General features: G+C 37.3%; 6 protein-coding genes across 6 annotated transcripts; 5 read left to right on the forward strand and 1 right to left on the reverse strand. All coding sequences in view use genetic code 12, as the record gives it.

Annotated features, from left to right (window-relative positions):
• Positions 1-368: 368 nt before the first annotated feature.
• Positions 369-1793, forward strand: PEX3 (Pex3p; the record flags this gene model as incomplete). Its single annotated transcript, XM_036809775.1, has 1 exon — positions 369-1793. The coding sequence occupies one exon, from the start codon at positions 369-371 to the stop codon at positions 1791-1793; it is 1425 nt and encodes a 474-aa protein (XP_036666378.1).
• Positions 1794-2119: 326 nt separating this feature from the next.
• Positions 2120-2614, forward strand: SKP1 (SCF ubiquitin ligase subunit; the record flags this gene model as incomplete). Its single annotated transcript, XM_036809776.1, has 1 exon — positions 2120-2614. One exon carries the CDS (start codon positions 2120-2122, stop codon positions 2612-2614), a length of 495 nt encoding a protein of 164 aa, XP_036666379.1.
• Positions 2615-3076: 462 nt separating this feature from the next.
• CPAR2_208560 (uncharacterized protein) lies at positions 3077-4528 on the forward strand (the record flags this gene model as incomplete). The annotated part of the gene is made up of 1 exon (XM_036809777.1): positions 3077-4528. The coding sequence occupies one exon, from the start codon at positions 3077-3079 to the stop codon at positions 4526-4528; it is 1452 nt and encodes a 483-aa protein (XP_036666380.1).
• A 74-nt stretch (positions 4529-4602) lies between these two features.
• CPAR2_208570 (uncharacterized protein) lies at positions 4603-6201 on the reverse strand (the record flags this gene model as incomplete). The annotated part of the gene is made up of 1 exon (XM_036809778.1): positions 4603-6201. The coding sequence occupies one exon, from the start codon at positions 6199-6201 to the stop codon at positions 4603-4605; it is 1599 nt and encodes a 532-aa protein (XP_036666381.1).
• A 773-nt stretch (positions 6202-6974) lies between these two features.
• Positions 6975-8192, forward strand: CPAR2_208580 (alkene reductase; the record flags this gene model as incomplete). Its single annotated transcript, XM_036809780.1, has 1 exon — positions 6975-8192. One exon carries the CDS (start codon positions 6975-6977, stop codon positions 8190-8192), a length of 1218 nt encoding a protein of 405 aa, XP_036666382.1.
• A 1274-nt stretch (positions 8193-9466) lies between these two features.
• On the forward strand, positions 9467-12214 carry KSP1 (putative serine/threonine protein kinase; the record flags this gene model as incomplete). Its single annotated transcript, XM_036809781.1, has 1 exon — positions 9467-12214. One exon carries the CDS (start codon positions 9467-9469, stop codon positions 12212-12214), a length of 2748 nt encoding a protein of 915 aa, XP_036666383.1.
• Positions 12215-13624: the final 1410 nt, after the last annotated feature.

Consider the following 13624-nt stretch of genomic DNA (forward strand, 5'->3'; position numbering starts at 1 on the left):
GATCATTTTTCCCCCCTCCCCCACTTTTTTTCCGAGTGTGCGCTATTTTGAGCCACGGCAAAATTAAAAAATCACATTCCAAAAGACCACATTTGGTAGCGAAGTGTCTCAAGACAACAAAACAACAAAAACAACGGAAGAAGAAGATGCAGAAAGAGCGAAGGAAAAAAAAAAAGAAGGTTGGCAATCAAATCTAACTTGAAATTATCAACAGTTTGAATCAATTGTGGGGTTGCCAGATAAACACATCATCATTATCATCACGCACCTTTTCATCAGCAAGTGGATAGCTACCTACTACATTCAACTACTGCTCGTATAAGCTATAGTACCAATCACACAAGTTACATACGCTCATCCATCTTACCATGGCAATTTTCTCTTCCTTAGCGGGGTTTTTTAACCGGAACAAGAGAAGAATATTCATAACTTCAGCAGTGACATTTTCCATCTACTTGCTAGTCAATGAGTTTGTTATAAAAAAGTTTAGAAACTATCAAAATGCCTTGCGTCAGGAGTTTATGTTTAAGCAACAGATTAGACAACGATTTATTCTGACTCAACAAGATTGTTACTACACCATCCTTGCATTGCTTCCTGTGTTGGCACAACCTATAGTTGATGCATTACCAGTTGACTTAATAACTCAAGCATTAAGGTTGAAAAAGGGTCACCAGCAACAACAACAACAGCAACCACTGCTGTCACAAGTTGCTAGCGGAAGTAATAGTGAGTTGACCACGGATAACCTTAATCTTTTGGACAACAATAACAACCCACAATCACAATTGTCGGTATACATGAACAAAAGTAAAGCTGAGTTGTGGAACTTGTTGAAGATTAAAACAATTACGAGAACATTGACATTGATGTACTCCATATCTGGTTTGTTGTTAATTAGTAGGTTACAAATGAATATTCTAGCAAGAAGATCGTATTTGGAATCGGCAATTGTTATGGCTGGCGTTAAGAACCCCAACAATGACATTGATCCTCATGAGAATTACATTATCGAACAAAGTTATCTTTCACTTAGTTGGTGGCTTTTAAATAAAGGTTGGGCAAATTTGAGTACCTTGATTGAAAATTTGGTTATCGATAAATTTGAAAGTGTGAGTCCTAAAACTGAAATTGGTGTTTTTGATTTTGAACTCATCTTGACGGAAATCATTGAAGAGATCAACACCAATAACAAACAATTTGTGTTGGATAATTTATTTCCCATCAAATACCCTGACTTGTTGGAGACGATCTTGAATACCAATTCAGATGTAATACATCAATTGGATATTCCGGATTCAAACTTGACCAAATTGATCAATGAAACAAGTTCAATCATGTCTGATAACAATTTGTATTTTTTTGACTTGTTGAATCAATTAATTGTCACCAATTTACATACACTTACGTCAAACCTTTCATCAAACTTATCGACTACATCAAACAGCTTAATGATGAGTGACACACTACCAGATCAACAAAACCAACAAAACCAGCTTCAATCATCGTCATCAAAGATTATAGAGTTGGACAACAAGCCATACAAACTTGCTAGTTTCTTGGCTCAATTATCAGTACAAAATGGTATAATGATTAATAACAATGATGATGTAGTAGGAGCCAACGATGAAGATGATTTTGAAAGTATGATCAAGAATCTCAATGGAGGACAAGGTATCGCAGGTGATGGGTATGGAGCTCATGAATTGAGTGGAAATGTCTACATAAACACATTAAACAGTTTGGATGAACTTGAAAACTTTAGTGCTGGTATTTACTCGAATTTTGAGTAAATGAATGAGAAATTGATGAATAGTTAAATAGTTTCTCAGCTAGTAAATATTATTTAAACGATCAACGATTAGAAAGACGTTATCGGGTTGTCACCCTTAAAAACCCTTTGTAACTTCCTGATATTCGTCTTTCCCTTTTCTCCGTATGTAAGCAACTACAAAAGTTAAAAAGGGGATTAAGTAGAGGGAGTGTGCGGTGTAAGACAGAACAGACGAAAAAGAAAAAAAAGGAAGGTTGAATAAGGTTTGACCAACTTGGTTTTCTTCTCTACTTCCACTACTATTCTTCACCATTGATTCAACTACATACTCCCCCACCGAAAATCATGTCATCTCCAAAAGTTATCCTCGTTTCGTCAGATGATGAGAAATTTCCAGTTGAACAAAAAGTTGCTGAAAAATCAATCTTGATCAAGAATATGATTAATGATTTAAACCCTGACGGATTAACTGAAGATTTCGAAATTCCTACCCCCAATGTCCGTGCCAATGTGTTGTCCAAAGTATTGGAATGGTGTGAGCACCACAAGAATACTGTTTTCCAAGATGATGAAGATGAAGATGCCAGAAGATCGGTACCTGTTGAAGAATGGGATAGAAATTACTTGAAGGTTGATCAGGAAATGTTGTATGAGATTATTTTGGCGGCTAACTATTTGAATATTAAGCCATTGTTGGATAGTGGATGCAAGATGGTTGCGGAAATGATTAAGAATAAGAGTCCAGAAGAGTTGAGAAAGACTTTTAATATTGTTAATGATTTTAGTCCTGAAGAAGAGGCTGCTATTAGAAAGGAGAATGAATGGGCTGAAGATAGATGAGTGGGAGGTGGTGAAGCTTTGGCTTTGATAGTGGTTGTGTTGAGGGCTTGGGTTCTGATTCTTTTACTTTCTTTACATGTCCAGTGTGTAAGCAAACTAAAGTGACTGGATGTCATTTCTACAACGAATTTTTTCTTTTTAGTAGTGGTTTGCGTAATGAAATGCTGCATGTTCTTTTGGCACTCGACTAATATCAGACTCCTTGCTAGGTGTTCAACTGTCTGCTTCCTTTAAAGGGACTGTCCTGAAGTAGTGTACAATGGGCGCTTTATCGATATGAAAATTTGGTAGCTCTCGCAACTACCATAAATCAATCTCTTTAATTTCTGTTAATTTCTTTTTCTATTGAGTTTAATTGCAGCTAATATCTACACACCCCAAAAGCGCTTAGAAAAACCACCTGCACTCTATCACCATTCAATCAGATTCCCCGCCAAGCTTCAATAACTTTATTCTACAGCAATGTCACTAAGTCAGTCATCAGATAATGAAGATGCCGGGAATGCTAGTTTTGTTGAAGATGTTCAACCTATAACAACAAACACAAAAGATCTAGAACAACTATCACTTGAAGAATTGAATCAATATCAAAACAAGATATCCCAGGAATTCAAAATTTTATCCAAAGATTATCTCAATAAAAGGCTTTCTCGAATAAATGTCATGTTGGATAAATTAACTAGTCTGATTAAGTTAGCCAATGCTAATGAAAAGAGTTGGTTAAAGATTTATACATTTGAAATTGAAGCTATAAACAATATAATGACAAACACTGAAGACTTAATCATGGTGAATAACAAAACCATTCCTCCAAAAACTGACTTATTGAAATCGATGGATGAATATGAAGAAGAATTACAAGAGATTTTCACCAATTTACAAAGTCCATTTGATTTTGACGATACTTTTAAATATGACAATGGAGAAATTTGTCATTCATTAGCAAACACTCATTCTCATTTAAGTAAATTACCATTCCCATTTTTGTTCAATCAAAGTTTCAAACCCCATAGAGATGAACTCAAAAGTATAAGCTTGGAAAAAGATTATCAACTGGAATTGATTCAAAAAAATTGTACCAATAATTCAACCATTGTATGGAAACAATATTATGGTAAATTAAACCAGCACAAGAACAAGTTATTGAATGAAACCCAACTGAAACTAAATCAACTTTACAAGGATTATCATCACTTGAATCAATCAAAAAATGAAGAATTGCTAGATCGATATTATTACCGATCTTTGATATCCCCACAATATTTGCTAGATACAATAAATGATAAAATCAACATCACAAATACTGATAATTTGGGTGAGGTAATGAGAACCAATCATGATTCGAACTATGTCGAATTGGATACTCGATTAAACCCCAAAAACAAGATTGAATTATCAAATATACGTCTCAAAGATGCAAGTAATGAGCAATTTTTGGCCAATACTCATGGTGCTATCAAACGAAGGTACTCACAAGCATTCAAATACGACCCCTCTGTATCACACTCCATCAATCAGTCAAAAGTCGATGATGATTTACGTTTGATTAGACGTAAAATACGTCATCAAAATGAGAAAAAGCGGAAGGGAACAACTGCTGACGAGAATGATGATGTGTATAATCGCACACTACATGATTACTCAGAAGACGATAGAGAGAATGATGATAGCGACAACAGCAACAACAACAACAACAACAACAACAATGGAAATGACATTGGCATTGGCATTGGCAATGATAATAAAGATGAATACGAAGTAGTTTTAGAGGACTATGATCCGGAAGAAGAAATGACACCAACTGAACTTGAAGAACGCAAAATTTACAAAAATGTATTGGGTCGTCACGATCCAAATGCATCTAAGTTTAGAATGTTGGAATTACCACCATTGGAAAACTTTCCAAAACTATAAAAATAAGATAAGAAAGCAACCACTTTTGTCCACAATACGTACTTATATACATTCTGGCAGAAATATGTATATCCTTACTCCTTTTCTAACAATATACTTGCATTCTTCAAATTGGCTTCTTCAATCGTAGTTTCCAAGTTTTCAATAAACTTAAAGGCCTTGTTTGAACTGTTTGAAAGTGTAAATCTATCTTCTCCACTCAAACCATAATCTTCGGGATTTTCTTTAAGCACAAATTTCAACCATTCAAAAAACACCAACACTTTATCATCAAAACGCAATTTTCGAACAAGTCTTTTACCATTAGGGAACCGTACTTGCACTCTCGTAATTGGTTGTTCTGTAGGTTCCTTGTGATCTATTGGGTTTATAGAATCGAATACATCTTCTTCACTTTCAGGTGCTTGCTCAGTGGATGTAGGTGCACCACTTGTGTCCTCCTTCTCCTCCCTATCATCATCTTCACTAGCCAAGTCTATCGCATCTTCATATGTCTTCCCACTCTTTCCATTATCCAAAACACTTTGTTTCATGGCCAATTCAATTTGCTGTTCCTCACTTAAACTGTCAGGATCAATCTTTTGCTCGTGTTGTACCAAAGGGTTATTTGACCCAGGATGTAACGAAAACTTGTCCAAGAAATCATACACCTCTTCTAACCAATTCTCGACATTGGGCACTTCACCATCTTTCCATTTCCGTACACGTTCGCCAGTGAGAGGATCCAATATCGCCAAATGAGGAAACGTATCAACATGATAAAAGTTAACATACGACTCGCCATCATATGAGTCACGTTGATATTGCAAAAAGATGAAATTTTCTTTCACCACTTGTTTAATTCTCGTATTGGACCAGAAATCACGATTGAATACTTGTGATTGAAACTCTGATGAGTCTTGTATATTGATTAAAATCCATTTGTTTTCCTCTTTGGCTCTGGTTCTAGCTTGGTCTAATGTCAAGACACTAATGATATCAAATGGTGGTCTAAACAAATTGGCTAGTCTTCGTTGAGTTGAAGTTAACTCAGAATCACGTTCCTGTCTAAGTCGCCTCCTGCGCCCACCAGCAACTCCACTATGACTTCTAATAACCTCTTCAATATCATCATCCCCATCTTCATCAGAATCTAAGATCTGTACATCGTTGCCTACATCTCTTGCGTCAGTGTAGTCTTCATCCATCCGATCATCGTCATAATCATCATCAATATCATCATCGTATGCGTTGTATGCATTGACACTTCTATTACCAAATCCAAAACCTTGGTGGAATATACCTTGTTGTCTGTGGCCAAATATATTTGGTGGACGTGGCATTTGACCCATCATACCACCTCCAAACCCTGGGAACGAATCGACTAACGTTTCATGTCGATGCACATTTGCATCAGCCTCACGAACATCGTTACCTGCTGCACCATATGCTTCTTCTTGTAGTTGTTTGGCATACGCTTCATCATCATCGTGGCCGTGGCCAATGCTATTGTTGTTGTTACTGCTATTATTATGACTTCCATTATTTGTACTAGCTCCTCCATGTTGGCCAGATTCCATATATAATGTCACTGCCAATTCTAAATCGCCTCCAGCCACATCTAAAAATTGCGTTGCCACAGATTCATCTTCAACGCCTGTCACTGCTAAAAAAGTGGGTACTTGGTCGTCCATCATGAGAAAAAAAAAAAAAACACTGTGAATGAAGGTCAATCAGTTGATCTAGGTCCCTTGTGCAGTCGATGTGTGAATCTAGTTACTTTCTAGTGTTGCAAAATTCTCAAATGGCAAAAAACACTAACATACATACTTCAGCTTTATTCTCTCTTCGCACTCTTTCATTTGATCAAACTGTGCTTTGTACTCCTTTTTTTTCTCTGTATGCAGTATTGAAGGGAAATACACACCACATGGGAGGGCTATTGCTAAACGACTCTGTTGAGTTATAACACCAGATTAGTTCTGCCACACTGCAATGATTAGGTCTGAGGCGAGGGGTGGGGCATCACTAACGAAGCTATTTTGAAGTGATGTTGTTTTTTCTGTAAACCGATAAATACGATTGCGGAAAAGCTCTGAAAAGCGGCATTGGCTCATCAATTAGAAGTTCATGGAAGAGCAACAAGGCTGAACCAAATGGCGTGATTCACTCGCTGTCGATGCAAGAGTAACAAACGTTTTTGTGAAGTGCCGAATTCCATCAACTTGACACAATACGTTTAATGTCAAAAGTAATGAATGCCGTGTCAAATAAAACACCCACTGTTGCTGACAAATTGAAAAGTATCACAAACTGGTTGGAAACAGAAGCAAATCGGGTTGTACTCAGTTTGCAACATCAAGGGGATTGCTATAAATAGAGAAGAAAAGTATTAAACAGAAGATGACTTTAGACTTAATGACTATTCACTCCACCACAATCGACTCACCAAACTTTTCAATAAGTCATGACAGATAATTCCGATATTATTAAAATCGACGCTTTAGGTGAAACCAAATTGTTTAAACCAATTAAAGTTGGAGCAAATACACTTTCTCAACGTATTGCTCATGCACCAACTACTAGACTTAGAGCAACTGCTGATAATGTACCAACGGATTTGCAATTGCAGTATTACAAAGATAGAGCACAAACACCAGGTACTTTACTTATTACTGAGGCTACTTATGTGAGTGAAGGAGGTATTGGGTTACCTCATACTCCCGGTATTTGGAATGATACACAAGCAAAAGCATGGAAACAAATTACCAATGCAATCAGGGAACAAGGGTCATATCTGAGTGTTCAGTTGTGGCATTTAGGTCGTACTGCATTTCCTGAAGAGTTGCAAAAGAGGGGACTACCTTTTGTTGCTCCATCTGCCGTTTATGATAGTGATGAAATGGCCAAACGTGCTAAAGAGTCTGGTCACGAGTTAAGAGCATTAACTAAATCTGAAATTGAACATTTGATTAACGAAGAGTTCCCCAATGCAGCAAGGAAAGCCATGGATGGTGGGTTTGATTATATTGAGTTGCATTCCGCGCATGGATATTTGTTGAGTCAGTTCTTGAACCCAGTTAGTAATCAAAGAACCGATGAGTATGGTGGATCTATTGAAAATCGTGCCCGTGTTTTGTTGGCCATTGTTGATAAATTGATCCCTATTGTTGGTGCCAATAGAATAGGTATTAGATTTTCTCCATGGGCAACATTTCAAGTGAGTGAACCAGAAGGAGAAGAAATTCATTCGTATATCCTTGAGCAATTACAAAAGCGTGCTGATGAAGGAAATGAATTGGCATATGTGTCCCTTGTGGAGCCAAGAGTGTCTGGTGTAGTTGACGTTAGTGCTGAAGACATTCAAGGATCAAATGACTTTGCAGCCAAAATTTGGAAAGGTACACTTATCAAAGCGGGTAATTATACCTACAATGCACCAAACTTCACTGATTTGGTTCGTGATATTGATAATGATCGAACATTGGTTGCCTGGTGTAGATTCTTTACATCAAACCCTGATTTAGTCAATCGTTTGCAAAATGGTTACTCTTTGCAACATTATGATCGTGCAACATTTTACGAACAATATAATTGGGGTTATAATACTTGGAACAATTACGGTGAAACTAAACAGTACGATGAAGAAGCTGAAAAGAAGAGAGTTGGTAAACCATTGGCGTAAGAGGAGCTACAAAGTTGTGCAGGTAACCCTCAAACTTCTCATAGAGAGTCGTGTGACAATTGTATATATAAATAGTATCATGCAATAGAAGGAAAAGAATCATTCTTTTCAAGCGTTTTAACTCAAATGTAATACATTGTACATAAAAACATAAAGAAAAAGCAAAAAGCAAAAAGCAAAAAAAGAAATCTGTTGGTAGTGCTGCCCCCCTATTTTTCTTTTAATTAAAACAAATGGCTTTTTTTGTTGGGTGATGAAGGTGTAATTACGTGGCATGTTTGTTGTACCCCTAATTGGAGAAAGCGTTCTTTGCTCGCTAGATGCTGTAGTTATTTATGATCTTTCTGATTTGTTCTAGAATGTTCTACCAAGAAACGGTTTGTCTCCCCTCTCTTTTCCCCCCAAGGTTTTTCTCTGTTGATAATATGAATTTAAATTACGTGTCGTTTTATATATATAGTGTCGTAACTCTATGTGTTGTGACATTGATTAAATTAAAAATCAGTCATTCACCACAAAAAGGGCAAACAGTAAAAGATAAAAACAGATGAAGTTTGTTGTTGAATCTATTTCTCACTCAACAGTTTTTATATCAACGTTTTTTAATCTATAATTCCCCAGAATCATCAAAACATTACATATATATATCCCCATCACTACTGACTACTAACTGCTAACTCCTACTACCACTGTATATATTGTTAAGTCTGTCCAAAAACACACTACTCATATAGATTTCCCAACAATAGCCCTACACAACAGCAGCATCAGACCAAATAAATCCACACTTTTAATTCCCTAGCTAGACCATTTTACCACTACAGCCTCACTCAACAACATCCTTTCCACTCAGGACTACCTGTTTTTAATCTTTTAATAGGTAAAGACTACACTCAATTGTTACCTAATTTGCATTTACTTTTCACATTTACATAAAAACCCATCTTGTACAAAATTTTATCATACATTTATGTCCAGTTGATTACTACTTCCAAAGAAGAATACAGTTTATAAACACACATTTCCCAACTTTACACTTTTAACGTCCACGACTTTTCACGACCCACTTGTTTTACATTTTTCTATTGATTACATTCACTTGTCCATTTTTTTTTTACCTACCTCTTTTGTTACAACATTTTGATCTGTTTTTTTTTTTATATTTTCATCACAGCCATTAGCATCACCGCATTCTTATAACAGCAGTATTTGTTGTTCAAGCCTTACCAGCACCATATATCAATCAGTTAGATCACTTTACATTTCCTATCCTAATGGAACAATTTGAAGAATATGATAAGGGTAAGCTATTAAGAGACAGATATATCAAAGTCAGTGATATTAGTGAAGGCTCATATGGGTTGGTCTCTGTTGCCAAAGATGTCAAGAGAAATGATTTACTAGTTGCTGTCAAATTTATATATCCTGTTGATTATAAGAAAGGTTACACCACCAAGGATCAAACTCAATCAAGACCATCGTCAAGTCCAGCACGTTTGAAATCACCTCAGCAGGCTGGATCTCCCAATAAGCATGATCGATCCACTATTTTCAACAGTTTACTAAATGAGGCGCAAAAGGAAATCAAGATTCACAAAATATTGGGCGAACATCCTAACATTTCTCAATTGTATGATCATTTCGATTCATGCCTAGTGTTGGAATTTTGTTCAAGAGGTGATCTTTATGAAGCTATTCACAATGGCAATGGACCAGTCACTACGCAAGATATAAAGGATGTGTTTCAACAGATTCTTAATGCAGTTGGTTTTTGTCATTCAAAGGGAGTTTATCACCGTGATTTAAAGCCAGAAAATATTTTGATTGCTGAAGATTGGAGTATTAAATTGTGTGATTGGGGCTTAGCCACAACAACGAGAATCATCACCAACAAAGATGAATTTGATGTTGGGTCAGAACGTTATATGGCCCCTGAGTTATTTGATAATGAAATTGACTCTTATGACGCCTCAATGATTGACATTTGGTCCATTGGTGTCATTTTGTTAACGTTGGTGTTTCACAAAAACCCCTTTCAAGTTGCAAATTACTCAGACAAGAGATTTTTACAATTTGCCAGCAACAGAGAAGCTTTGTTTGATATATTTTCAACAATGAGTGGTGACTTGTTTTCAGTGTTGAGATTTTGTTTAACCATTGATCCCACTAATCGTGACTTGAACAGTGTTTCCAAAGAGTTGGAAGCATTGAGATTTTTCACAATTGATGATGAATTTGAATATGAATATGACTACAATGAAGGGGATGATGAACAAGAAGAAGGCGAGGACGTGGAAGAAACGAGGTCCGATGAAGCGGACTTTGATGATGATGAATATTTGTCCTACCGCAATGAAGATGGAGACAAATCTCAATCGCACCTGGGAGTTGCTGAAACAGAGGCGGCTAAGCTTTTGGATGGACCTGCTTCAGCTGAAAAGGACAAATACGTTAGATCACCCCTTTCCAGATATGAAATCCCTCACAATCATAGAGCTGATGCTCTTTTGTCCACAAACACTAAAGCCAAACCAATTCCCATCAATACGCATGACTTTAAATTCATTCGTAATACGAGAAAGCCTTTAACTGTTGCGTCTTTTAATCAAAATGCTCAGGTGAATAAAGGAACAAACAATAGGTTTGGTAATTTCAATAGAGAAGACTACTTTACTCCCAAGTCTGTGTTTAAACATTATATGGATAAGTATGGAGACAAGAGGAGAAGTAACAATTATCAGCACCCCAATTATCATCAGAACAGGAACGGCAATGTCAATGGAAATGTTGTTGATCACAAGAGCCCCCCACAATTGAGAAGAAAAAGAACGTGGAAGACGAACCAAAGGTACAGGCCATCAGCGCAAACAGCACACTTGAATAATAACAATGGCTTCCCAAATGGTAGATTGAGTGCTAATCAGCGTGATGAATTCCCACGCTCAGGTGAAAGATATGGTGGTGGTAAACGTCTATCAGCTAATTTGAGCTCTGCTTTCCATACGTTGCCCCAACCGACTTCTTCGAGTTTGAATAGTGGCTCAAGTGCACCCAATGGCTTGTCATCGACAAACTTGTCCAATTCTGGAAAGTACATCCCACCATTTCTTCGTTCACCAAATCGTCAACCACAAAAATCACCACATGTTGAGCCATTGGTTGAGGAAATTGACCATTTGGTGTTGAGTAATGATGATGAAGTTTTCCACTTGGAAGATGATTTCGTAAGTGACGAAGGAAAAGAAAATGTTGTTCCAAATGGGAGTCACGTGAAAAGTGGAAGCATGAGCGATGGTGATCGTCCTGTGTTTCCAATTTATAATGTAAAGAACGGACAGGCCAATGGTATGAGTCATGCAAATGGAAATGGTCATCTCAATTCTGCTACTAATACCCAGAAGGGACCAAAGTCGTCCCTTCCCAGGTCGTTCAATGATGCGGCATCTACTAGCGGTAGTTTGGAACATGCCAACAATGGCAAGTACATTCCTCCGTTTAGACGTGGCTCAGTTTCACGAGCAAATCCGAACGGAACAATAGCTGGTACGGGGGAATCGATTTTAGCAAACGTCCCCGTTGCCAATGGTCCCAAAAAGTCAATTCACTACAAAAATCGAAGTTCATTCGACGGATTCACAAGTGATGGCTCCAACAATGGAAGAAGCTTTAACAGTCACACCAGTGGCGGTGCAGGCAGCACTCCAAAGAGTTTGAATGGATTTATGAATCATAATGGTGGGCCCAATGGTAACACAATACACAATTATATGAATGATTCACTCAAGGCGAATAATCGTTTACCTAATGATAACAAGAACCGTACTGTTACCGGAAGCAAGTGTAGTAACAGTATTAGTAGCCGCAGTGACAAGAGTAGCGGGGGTGAAAGCAAGAGTGGAGAAGATGATCTTAAAGGGGCAAGTGGTGATGCTGCCGCTACCAAAGCTGTTGTCGAAGTTGGTAGTTTTAATGATTTGTGGTTTGGGAGCCAAAAGAAAAACTGGAGTGATTACGACGACTGATACGAACATAGTTGTTGGATTACTGGCCCCCGTCCCTTTGCAAGGGGTATGATGTAGGCGGGGCTGTCGTTTTTTCTTTTCTTTTTGATGGTTTCCCATTTTACTTATGGCGTAGTTTAGTTTGATTACTTTACATATGCTTCTAATGTTTTGAATGAGTGTGTATACAACGGTTTGGAGATGAGGCGTAATAGAGTTGGGGATTACATCCGTGGCACACTGTTGTTGGAAATAAGCTTTGCGACGCGAGTAATTAAGTTTTCCTAATTGGAATGAGTGGTTCTTCTCTATCGCACCTTTTTGAATTAACAAATCAGAGATACAGAGATGTTGGGAGCGTTCCCTTTTCTTGATCACCAATCTCATGGTGAAAATTCCAAAGTCTCAGCCAAGTAAAAAAATACAAGCCTTTATTAAGGTGGGAAGACGAAAACGAGATAACCATATACGTTTACGGAAGAAAAAAGGAAAAAGGTTGAATATGCAACGGTTTAGACTACATCCTGAGCATGTGTTTGTTCTTTCTTTGCCAAGTTTATAAATTTGGTGGCCACTTGACCAAGTTACCATAGACTGTGTATCGCTCAAGGTTTGAACTTGCATTCAAAGCATCGCCGTCTCCAAATCTTCTATCATCCTCAAATAAAATGAATGAATGATGTAAAAAATTAACATGCATTACATATTTGCAACTCAGATTAATGTGCAAAAAAAAAAGAGAGAAAACAAAAATTGTAAAATAAGCAATATTTCCGGAGGTGTGATGGGTGGATCGCAAATTAGAAAACGAAAGTGTAGCTTCATTTTATTTATGAATGGGTTTATTTTCTTTCCAAAAGCTCATTGTTATTGTTGTGTCCTCGTGGGTTGGTGGGTGTGTTGTTACATTCAGTTAATATGTTTCACGAAAAAATTGGACTAAAACAAAAGAGTAGCATGGGCCAAGAAACGTGAGGGTAGATTCAGTTAACGGGTTACTATTCCGGGGAGTCTCATGGAGCAATGTGTGGGTGTAGTACCAACTTTCACATTCTAGTATCTTTTCACACATACACCGCCCCCACTTCCACTTCCACTTCCACTTCCAGGATATATAATTTATCAACAGAATCTACATATCTCCCCCCTCCTAAGTTCATGTTCCATTGCATATTTCGTTACTTGTGGCTTATTTCCATGTATTATAATCATGTTAAATTCGACATTTAATTCGAAACCTTTTTGAAAATTTCTTTGAGCGTGTGCCAGTTGACAAAAAAATAAAGTTTAAATATGCTGCTGATGTTAGTTACACAAGATTGTGATTTGCCTGTAAAAGCTTATTTTTATTTGATGTAAAAATTAAAACGACTTTGATTGAGAAGAGAATGCGGGGGGGGGAAGGTTGAGTTGAACGGATTTGTCAAGTTG

This window comes from Candida parapsilosis, contig 005809 (assembly GCF_000182765.1).
Source record: "Candida parapsilosis strain CDC317 annotated contig 005809".
Taxonomy (NCBI): domain Eukaryota; kingdom Fungi; phylum Ascomycota; class Pichiomycetes; order Serinales; family Debaryomycetaceae; genus Lodderomyces; species Lodderomyces parapsilosis.